This window comes from Helobdella robusta (genome assembly GCF_000326865.2).
Source record: "Helobdella robusta unplaced genomic scaffold HELROscaffold_58, whole genome shotgun sequence".
Lineage (NCBI taxonomy): Eukaryota > Metazoa > Annelida > Clitellata > Rhynchobdellida > Glossiphoniidae > Helobdella > Helobdella robusta.
Genome location: NW_008705317.1, coordinates 99386 through 110726, shown reverse-complemented (window position 1 = coordinate 110726; position 11341 = coordinate 99386). Strand labels below are relative to the sequence as shown.

At 29.0% G+C, this 11341-nt stretch overlaps 1 protein-coding gene across 1 annotated transcript; it reads right to left on the bottom strand.

Moving 5' to 3' along the window:
* Positions 1-1462: 1462 nt before the first annotated feature.
* On the bottom strand, positions 1463-9811 carry HELRODRAFT_157741 (hypothetical protein; the record flags this gene model as incomplete). Its single annotated transcript, XM_009028732.1, has 10 exons — positions 1463-1513; positions 6271-6275; positions 6787-6817; positions 7407-7500; positions 7826-7937; positions 8282-8387; positions 8551-8604; position 9494; positions 9580-9610; positions 9751-9811. The coding sequence occupies 10 exons, from the start codon at positions 9809-9811 to the stop codon at positions 1463-1465; spliced, it is 546 nt and encodes a 181-aa protein (XP_009026980.1).
* Between the last annotated feature and the right edge of the window lie 1530 nt (positions 9812-11341).

The window sequence follows — 11341 nt, the reverse complement described above, 5'->3', positions numbered from 1 at the left end:
TTTAAAGAGTAATGAAATTGCACTAAAGTTAATACGGCAAATGAGTGCGAAAATTCGATTTTAACACAACCATATTGCCTATTATGAGCTGAAATATTAGAAGCAAGCGGAATAAATATAAACACATATCGATACATGAACTTTAAGCGATAATTAAATAAATTTCAGATGTCATTTATAACAAAGTTATTCACAAACGTAAAACCAAACTTCTTATATACACTGAAAACCTCATTTAAGGTTATTTTATTCAAAATTTATGGATATAAATAATTTCTATTTACTAATTAACACAAAATTGTAATAGTTATAGCCCTCCACAGGCTTAACAATAATTAAATTTTCAAGTAATTAAAAATATAACCTAGATTAAGGTGATAAAATTGAAAAATCTTGTACGTGAGATTGCTTGAGATTAGATCGGGAAGTGCCAAAATGATATCAACATAATGTTGTAAAGTGAATAAACACATTTCACAAAGCGTTTAATATTTACCTAGTAACATTAAAATGCGAATAACAGTAAATGTCATAGATAAATACAGCTCTCTATATGAAAATATACACCGCAAGACAAACGATGAACTCGTTGTACGTGCAACCATTGGCTATTTCTTTTTGAAGTGAAAAGAACCAAGGGTAGAACTGAAAAATATGAAAGTGAAATGAAGGAAACTGAGAAAAATTAAGATGTCGGCAAACCAATAGTAAGTTAATCTGCTTTAGAAACGTAAATGTTTGATATTTGAAAAAAATTTTTTAACCGAACTAAGCAAGTCATGAAAACGTAAAAGTTTATAAAAAAGGCAACTAATTATGAAATAGCATTAAAATTGTCATTTTCCAGTAAACACACACGCGTGCAAAATTACGTTCTCCAAATCCAGCTGGCTACAGACACACCGATATCCAGCAACTACCAGAATGGTAAAATCAGTCCTAAAGAAAAATGCCGAAAACCCAAGCAGATGGCACACTTTTCAATGCTAATATGGAAATTTTGATATCATTTGCATATTACACCATCATTTTATCCGGATACTTCGATATCCTTTGTATATCATTTTTATCTGGATACTTACAACCATATTTTAGGGAGGTTTTTAAACTTAAAAGATAAACGGCAAATAAATGGATTGAAAACCTATTTTATTTATTAACATAATTCAAATATTCCAAACTTAAAAATGAAAAAAAAAATGTTTCCGATAAATTAAAAACATGATAAAAAATTTCTTAAAAAACTTTTTAAAAAAACATGATTAATATTGATGGGAGAAATGATCGATACTGTAACCAAATGCAATACAAAGGTCTCAACAAATTCAAACTGGAACAAAGGAAAATTTATAAAAATAAATTAACTAAACAGCTTACAAACATCCAATGGTAAATAAATTCATTTGAGTGATTCAATGAATGATTGAGTAAATGAATGAATGAATGAACGAATAAAATTGAGTTAGCAGGGACAGGACGAGGTCTGGCTTGTGTGTAGCGCTATCGACGGTTGCTTCGGCGTCAATTCAACTGGCGGCGATGGAGAAGGAGATAACAGCAGAGTTAAGGAAACATCCCAAAATACAACTACTATTAACTTTAAATTAAAATACGCGCCAATGGAAGAAGATTAATAACAAAATTTTTTTTAATCCATTTTATTCACAAATAGAATGGATTAAAATAAAAGAATTATATTTTTCATCTTTTTTTGAAGCTCAAAATGTGATCCAACAATCTGAACTGACCTAACATTATGAGGTCACGAGTTTACCTTTTCTCAGCCTTTGAAGAATTTAAAAAAGCTTAATTGTTATATTTTAACGCATACCGTACGTATGTATAACAATTAAGTTGTTATATATATAAACTAAATAAGTTGTTAATGTCAAATTAAAAAAAAGGGAATTTTAAGTTTTAAATGAATTTATTAACATGCAAAGACAACCAAGACAATACGTCCATCAGTACAAATGTATTAGAAATCTACTATTAAATTAATTCAAAATTGAACCAAAGACAGTAAAAAGAACAAAATAGGAAAAGTACACGGCCATCATAGTGACGTTTGTGTTTAAGTTTAGGCTAAACATCCACTTAAAACATGTACAGCAAATAAATTCTAAACCAAAGTTGTCTAATAAATGATTTAAATGTCCCATAAATTTAAAAAAGATAAAAAATCGATCAAACAATTCATGAAAAACTAACAATAAAGTAACGTTTTATCGCTCGAGCGTTATATATACAGATAACAAAACGTGCAAACAATTATATTGATCTCATTCTAACAGACACATAGAAACAAATACATATATGTCTATATTCAATTATAATTTTACATTTAAAATCACACACACACACACAAGACACAAGCACCACATCGTTACTAAATTGTGATTAATAAAAATAACGATAATTTAATCAATAACTTATATTCTATAATTATTAAACAGAAATAAAAACGTCCCGATATGTATAAGGTGCAACACCAATAACAATCACTTTCTGGCTGCATTTGTAAGACTCACTAAAAGACGGCGAACAAAAACGCTATAGTGTTATTCATGACATCACATAGAGCCAAGAGAGGAATGATCACCACAACGTTATCTATATCTATCTTTATTACAAATTATATCCTTTAAACAAAGGATAGAGTCAGGAAGGTACAAACCAAGATAGAAAATACAGAGGTTATTAGGCCTTGCCTAGAGCGCTTCTGAAGTAGGCGACAGTGAGGCTCTGTACAGTGAGGCTCAATGCAATGTTTATCGCGGTTCTACACTGTTCTATAAATATTACAATTAGAAAGAACTTCCAATAACAAAACACAGGTTTAACTCAACGAACAAGACGTCCCTCATAAATATAAAATCTTGTCCACAGATTTTAAATAACGCCTAAAAACCAAATTTCTATCTTAACTAGGAAACTTACAAGTTTAATTTTTTAAATGAAGTGACAGATAAGCAAACAGTGATACGCAGGCTAAAATAGAAGCCTAATACCGATGACGACATGAAGAATGTCACTGAAACACTCAGGTGTATAAACACACATCATACGCCTAAGATCCCAACCCGCAGCCGAGCGTATAAAAAACAATTGAGCTACATTTTTGACTGAAAGACTTAGTTCTCCTGTCTCAAATTCATTCTCAGTTTTGAAATCCGTCACAGTGATCGGTATAGAGGGGATTGAACGATAATTCACAGGTGAATGGCGGTCACCATCATCATCCTTATTACCACCACCATCTTTAAATAGTGCAAACATTATGTAATACATTTATGTTGTCAAAATGTATGCAAATGAGTTGCATTTCAACCTTTTTCTTCATTTATTAGAGCTATCTTCAATTTCAAATAACCATAGTCATACAATGAACGTACAAACTTCATCCAGACTCAACTTAATCATTCATGTTAGTAATGGTTTCTCTCTCTCTCTCTCTCTCTCTCCACAAACAAATCTGTGTATTCATCATCCAAAAATTACCCATTTAAGCATCAAACCATAATGTAATTAATAACACCTGAGCAACAATTTACTAAAATAATGTAATTATGTAATGTAATTAACGATTATGCCGTCTTTGATGTGATTGTCTGTATAAGTTAGGTGGGATAGTATCATAGTATCACAGCATCATAGTATCTCAACCAGAAACATCGGTTAATAATAATAATATTAATGTTATTATTATTACTATTATTTGTTTCAATTAACACACGTTCATTCTACACCAGCATACAATATAGCAAAATGAAACCAATTCTTGTTAACATTGCAGAGAAGTAAAATAATTTAAATGTTCTTCATTCAAGTTCAAGAAATTGGAAATTTGAATGTATAGCAAACAAACAAACGAACGAACGAACAAACAGGCAAACGAACAAACAAGCAAACGAACAACGAATGAAAAACAAAAGAAAAACATAGAAATGTCGAACATCCATGAGTAAAAATAACAAACGCATGATGAAACAAACGTATGAAAATAATACATGTTCATTTATTTTGATTTCAATTTCTCAACAGAATGTTACAGAACAGGAAAAAGATGCAAGAAACAACGAGAGCAACATCAAATGACATCAACAAAACAACAACAGTTAAACAAGCCGAACATGCAACACAAACATTAACAGAACTACGTATGCAACATTAAAATAGACATTTATAAAATAAAAACCGATAAAACTAAGGAGGAAAATATACAATCCAATCATTAGCAGCATTAACAAAAGCAAGAGCTTTTTTGTGGCTGTGGCTCTGCTGCCGTATCTTTGAGGACGATCTCTGACACTGTGGTCGTTTCAGTAGTTGTGGTTGTAGTAGTTGTGGTTGTCGCAGATGTAGTAGTAGTAGCAGTAGCGGCACAGTGCAGTGCAGCAGCAGTAGTAGTTTTGCAGTGAGTTTAGTAGTGTTAAGGATCATAACATGCAATAGTGTTAAATTTTTAAAACTACATTCTACACACTGATGGTATCTATCTAGTCAGAAAATTACATTTTGTTAACAAAAAATGTCAAGACATTAAATACCTATGCCTAAGATGTGATTGGAAACTCATCACAACAGTTTAACACTACACATATATCAATATCAGATATATATATATATATATATATATATATATATATATATATTTTTACAATATTCTATAAATTCTACCGAATGTTAGGCGTTAATATGTTTGTAGTTCGTTTTTTCGATTTTTCTCAAGTTTTTGGTGAACGTTTAGTTTATTAAAATTCAAAATAAATTTGTTTATCTCATTTATATATATATATAATTATTTATAAAGATCACTGCGTTTTCGGCATTATTCAACTTGTAGTTGAGTTAACAAGTTGAACTATATATATATATATATATATATATATATATATATATAAGATATCAATAGAGATATATAGATATTAACATGGATATCATATGGATGGAGATGTCATTAAAATATTAATTTGGATATCATATAGATAGATAGGGACATATGGATATGGATATGATATGGATACATCGCAGAATGTTTTTCTTCACTTGAAACCAAACGTTGATTGATATTGATTGAGTAGATGGATGGAGTGAGAGAGAATGAGAAAAAGGAAAGATGAATGAGTACTAAGAAAATAAAAAGCAATATGTAATACGTAGATAAAAAAATAATTAGCCTAGATAAGAATATTGTTGGCAATTGTTAGAAATAAAATAAACATGTATTTTAATAAATTTAAATTATTTTAAAAAACTATTCATCAAAATTTTAATTTTTTCTGAAAGAAGTCAAATAGAATTTTTTAAAAATAAGAAGACAAATAATATTAATAAAAAAAGGCAGAACATGCATTATAATCGAACAGACAACACTAAAATTTTACAACAACGTTAAAGAACTATCATGCCCCCCCTTTAAAATGAGAAACTTGTGTTAAGAAATAAAAATAAATTAAGTAATTTGTCAAACATTTATGAAGACAGTCAAATTAATTTTACTAAATTAATTCTAAAAAATAATAATTTTTTTAATATTTTTTAAAACTATTAAATATCTAAAAATTGTAGTATTTAAAACTTCCTAACTTTCAAAAGATGAAAGATTTATTTGGAGAAAAATATGTTATCATTATCTTCAAATTTATCTGGTTTAGATTTATCATACATCAACATCATATTTGCATTAACTATATATATTTGATGTTGTTATAAATCCTTTAGAAAGACCTAGATTCTAAAGTAACGTTGAATGGCTAATTATTTCTATAGCAAAAACACTTCAAAAATTGTAAATTTAAAAAAAAAACTTTTCTAATTTTAATGTGAAGAGTTAGAATTTCTCACTTATTTGAATAAATTTTTTACATTATGTTCTGTCTTGAGGTCTCATATATGTAAGATTCTTTCATATTAATCCGCATTTTTTATTTTTTTGTTTTTACGTTCAACTTCTGACAAATTGAGTAATAACATTTAGGTTCACCAAACAACCACCCGAGCTATTATTGAAGCAAAACTTATAAAACGATCACGTAAAGTAACAACTTCCTAATTTTTACATAAATGTCGATTTAAACTAAATTTGCGAAAATGTAACTTGATTGTAACTTGATGCACACACGCTAACCTGTTAAACACCTTCAACTAGCAGAGTTTAGTAGCGTGGAAATGGAGAAAATACAAAAATTATGAAAACTACAATCCCCACTATTACTACCACAATTACCACTACAGCCACTACTACAATTACTACTAACTGCTAATAACATGCCCTGACCATAGAGTTAAAAAAAACCATGTTACCATGTTACGCAGAGCCAAGCAAAGAAAATTTTGCCGCTTGCACATGTAGTTTCATAAATTTTAAAATATCTCAATGAATGGCCTAAGGATATCAGTCAGACTCAAGTACACTTAAGTAAACACACTGACACACACACCGACACGCACACACACACATACGTTCACACACACACATGCAAGCATAACAAACCATACACACACAAATGCAAATAAACACAAACTCAGACATAAACTTACATACAACAAACCTGGAAGCAAAATATTGCACTGGTGCAGTAATTATACACTACAATCTCTTCAAAATAGTACCAATTTTCAAGAGATAAAAGAATGAAAAAGTGATCATAAACCATAAATGACTGAACAATTCTAACAATATATATATATATATATATATGTGTGTGTGTGTGTGTGTGTGTGTGTGTGAATGACACACAAAAAAGATACTATCTTTCTGTTTCGGTTCCATCTGATCCATACCAGGCAAAGATGATGCCACACGTCGAAATAACTATGTGTGCAAGTGTTTGTGTGTGTGTGTAGGTCTTATAGTTTTCATTAACAAAACATCCTTAATTACTGATGATAATTGCATAATTATGTATATTATATAATTACTGTTGTCTACCTGTGTAAGAAATAATAAATGTGTGTGTGTGTGTGTGCGTGTGTGAGATAACATATCTGTGTTTGTTGTTAATTGGGCTATGTATGTGTGTGTATATTTGTGTTTTTGATAAGATAATGGACTAAAAACCTGTGATTTCCTAAGAAACTACATACAAACTACATAGACATATATCGTGTAGTTAATATATAATATATATAGTTCAATACCTATGAAAACAAATTTCCTTGCTATTTAGAATAAGCTGATGAGAATGGTGTGATTAATAACAATGACAACAAAACTCAATCAACCATTTACAAAAAATACCAGATCTACCAAGCAGCCAATCAACCAGCCAACCAATCAATCAATCAATCAATCAATCAATCAATCAATCAATCAATCAACCAATTTTCAATCAATCAACCAATCAATCAACCAATTTTCAATCAAACAACAAACAAACAACCCCATCAGCAAACCAACCAACCTGTTTAACATTGTAACCTGCCTTGGCACTTGTTTCTATGAACATGACATTCAGTTCCTTTGCTTTTTTCTCTCCTTCTTCTGTCGTCACTTGTCTGTTTATTCATTCATTTATTTAATGGTTTCGTCATTCGTTCATTCCTTTGGTGGTTTCATCCTTCATTCATTAATTCATTCATTCATTTGGTGCTTTCATCACTCATTCAATCATTCATTTGCCCATTTAATCATTGTTAATATTATCACATAAAAAAAATCATCAAATAGATATAAATAATATAAGCTAAGTATACAAAGATACTCGTTTTGTAATCATCTAATTGAAATAGCTTCAGATGAAAGACATGAAAAAATACTGCTAACAATACAAAATAACACAGAGGATTAATGGCTGCATCATAACATGGCTGCATCACCAACCTCTTATCAGAGAGATCAGTTTTGTTGCCGACGAGCATGATGAGTACGTCGCTGCCTCGTTCCGTCCTTACATCATCAATCCACTTCGATGTCTGGTAAAATGAATTTGCATCTGTGGGGAAATGGCATCAAATATGCCAGAGTTGGTGCAATTAGATGCTCTGTTAGATGATAAATGGCTTCAAAGTAAGAATAAAATGATCCAAAAGAATTAGTTTTTCTTGAATAATTTGTGAAATGCTGATTTGAACTCAAAAAAGTATTATAAAACAAGGGTGTATTAAGCATTTATGTAATGTAAGTCAAGAACTCCATTAGCCACAAAACAACTTCTAAACTAGAAACTTAATTCTAAATGTGAGATTTATAAGCAGCTAAATAACAAAATGTATGACCAATCCAACTAAAAAAAATAGTATTCATCATTTTAATAATTATTGTTTAGTAAATACTGACTGGATATATCATAGACAACTACAGCGACTGATGAATCTCTGATGTAAGATGGAATTAAACTACGAAATCTTTCCTGGCCAGCTGTGTCCCACAATTGTAGCCGAATCTGAAAATAAAAGAGACCATCAATTTCAACCACACCTGCTCAGCTAACAACTACCTATTAACATTATTAATAGCTGATTAATCAATAGCAACAAAATAAGATTAATGTTTCAAATAAAAAATGTAATGTGAGAATTTTGTGGAGAGTCATAAACTTAACTTACAGTTCTATCTTCCAGATACATGGTTTTTGATAGGAAATCTATACCAATTGTTGCCTGAAGTAAAAAATTTAACTTTAATTTAATTAAATATTTAATAAACCAATTTATTTGTAAAAATTAATAAAGTTATTGATCAGTTGAGATTGTTAAAAATCATAATAAATTTAATGGTAAAACGGGAGATAGGTACTCCTATGGTATCGTCCATGTTTACAAACAATCATAATGTACTTTTAATAAATTAACTCTGCCCATTTTGAATTATTTAGCGCTTGATTATTTATTTATATCAAATTTAAAATAATTTAATTAGGTAAGTTTTTTAGATCATTACTTGTCAAATAGTTGAAATAGTGAACATTAAATAAAAAGAAGTTAAAATATGAGTAAATTTCTGTTTTGATAACAATCAATGGCTTATGGAGTGATTAACAGAATTAGGGGTTAACAAATTTTCAATCATTTCACAAATATGGAGTGGTTAAAATTTTCAATCATTTGTGAAATGATTGAAAATTTTGTTTAAAATGGAAGCCCTAACCCTAACCCTGTTAACCAGTCCATAAGCCATTGATATTTGACAAGTAATGATCTAAAAAACTTACCTAAAAATTAACTTACATTAAATTACTTACCTAAGAATTAACTTGTATTAAATTATTTTCAATTTGGTCAAGCAAATAAATAAATAAATAGTGCGGTAAATAGTCAAGCAATAGACAATTCAAAATGGGTGGAGTTAATTTATTAAAAGTACATTATGATTGTTTGTAAACATGAAGGATACCATAGGAGTACCTATCTCACGTTTTACCAAATTTAATTAGTTCAATTCAATATTCAACACAACTTATAAATAAAATCATTAAAAAAAACTTTTGATTTAATAGTAAAACAATTAGATGAATCTAAAAATTTACAGACAAACTCAAATATCAAAAACTCTTAATCCAAGCATGTGTAAGAAAGAAAAAAGACTACTAGAAAATTAAATTAATTGCCTGGTAAGTGTTGTCGAAGCTATCATACATGAACCTTGTGATAATGGATGTTTTACCGACTGAAAATAAGAACATTTAAAACATTAGAAAAAACAAAATGGATAAAATTAATTAAATTATTTTTGAGCATGATTAAGAATTTTTTAAAATGTCTCATTCATTTTTTTTTGGCGATCTCCAACAAACACAAAAAACTCACCGCTCTGCTCTCCTAAAAACACCAATTTGAATTTTCTGAGCGGATTGCTTAACTCGTTCATATTTAATAAATAATTTAATAAATAATTAAATGTTTAAATTCGGTTAAAATAATTGAATAAATTGAAAAATCTTCGTGACGTGGAGAATTTTAGGTTGTTTTAAAGAGACTAAATAAGAAAAGGTGTCTGAAATGTTCGCCTGCTTGACCAGTTCGGTCTCAGACGGTGCTTATCATATAGATATAATATATATATATAAACGTATACATATATATACATATATGCATATTATATATATATATACATATATATATATATATATATATTGAATAAAATAATGAAACGGTTATTATTTGGTTTGAGTTCAACGCTATTATAACAAAAAGTTATTATGTTTATCTATTATTTGCTGTTTTTAGTCATTATTTTTATCTATTATTTGCTGTTTTTATTTCCTGAGATTTAATTTTTTTCCTCTTCACGCAGTTATAATACATTTGTATAATTTTTAGAGTTCTAGTTACTTCGTTTTCAAAAAACTGCTAAAATTTTAAATACAAATTCAAGTATTAAACTAGACAACAAAAATTAGATTTTGCCATGGATTTTGCAGTCAAATTAACCTCGTTTTAAGGATTTTAACATATAATTAGAATAAATATAACGGCCTTCGCTCATTTTTGACGATCGAACAAGGAGCTTACTTCCGGAGGGAAATTGGAGGGGGGTTTTTTATCGCCCAAGTCAAAAGTTACGATCGTATTTTTACTAATTTCGGAATATTGCTTTTATTTAAAATTTCAAAATGTTTTAAAAGGTGATACTAGTTGATGTTTTAGGATGGATATTGCTGTATGACGGTTAAGTATCTTTGGTAATCTCGGAGACGGCAAAGTGGTTTTTCCAGCAATATTTATTTATAGTCAACAGTTTAAAGAGACTCATAAGTTCCTCCCACGGTACAACTAAAAGTTAAACTAAATAATAAAAGCTTATAATAAAAGTTAAAAATAAAAATTTTAAACCAATTTTTACTAGAAAAACCACAAAACATCTATAAAGTTATAAAAATATGATACATTACAAAATGTGTAACAAAATTTTAAACGTACTGTTAAAAAGATAGTTTCACTTTTAAAACAAATTATTAATTTTTAGAAACTTGCTTCCAGAGGTAACTTGCCGTTGAAAAAAATTTTCAATGTTAAAACGCTGGTAGGGCGCTTCCAGTTATATAATTCCATGATTTTTACTTCATAATCGGCGGATAGATTATTTAGTTTAAGAAATTGAACTATAACATTATGTTGTATAAATTATTCTTTTCTTCGTTAAACGTTTTTCATTCATGTTTTTCAATTTTAAAGTCATTAACATTTAAAAATTAAAATTCTTCAAAAAACCGCTTATTTTTTTCAATTTTTACTTCATAACCGGCGGGTAGATCTATTTAGTTTTAGAAATTGAACTATAACATTTCTCAACGGGTACAAAGCAAGGGGAGGCCTATTTACCAGCATACAACACCTTCTTATGGGTTGAAGCAGAGATATGCAAAGAACCTCAATTTTTTCAACTTTTAATTATTTT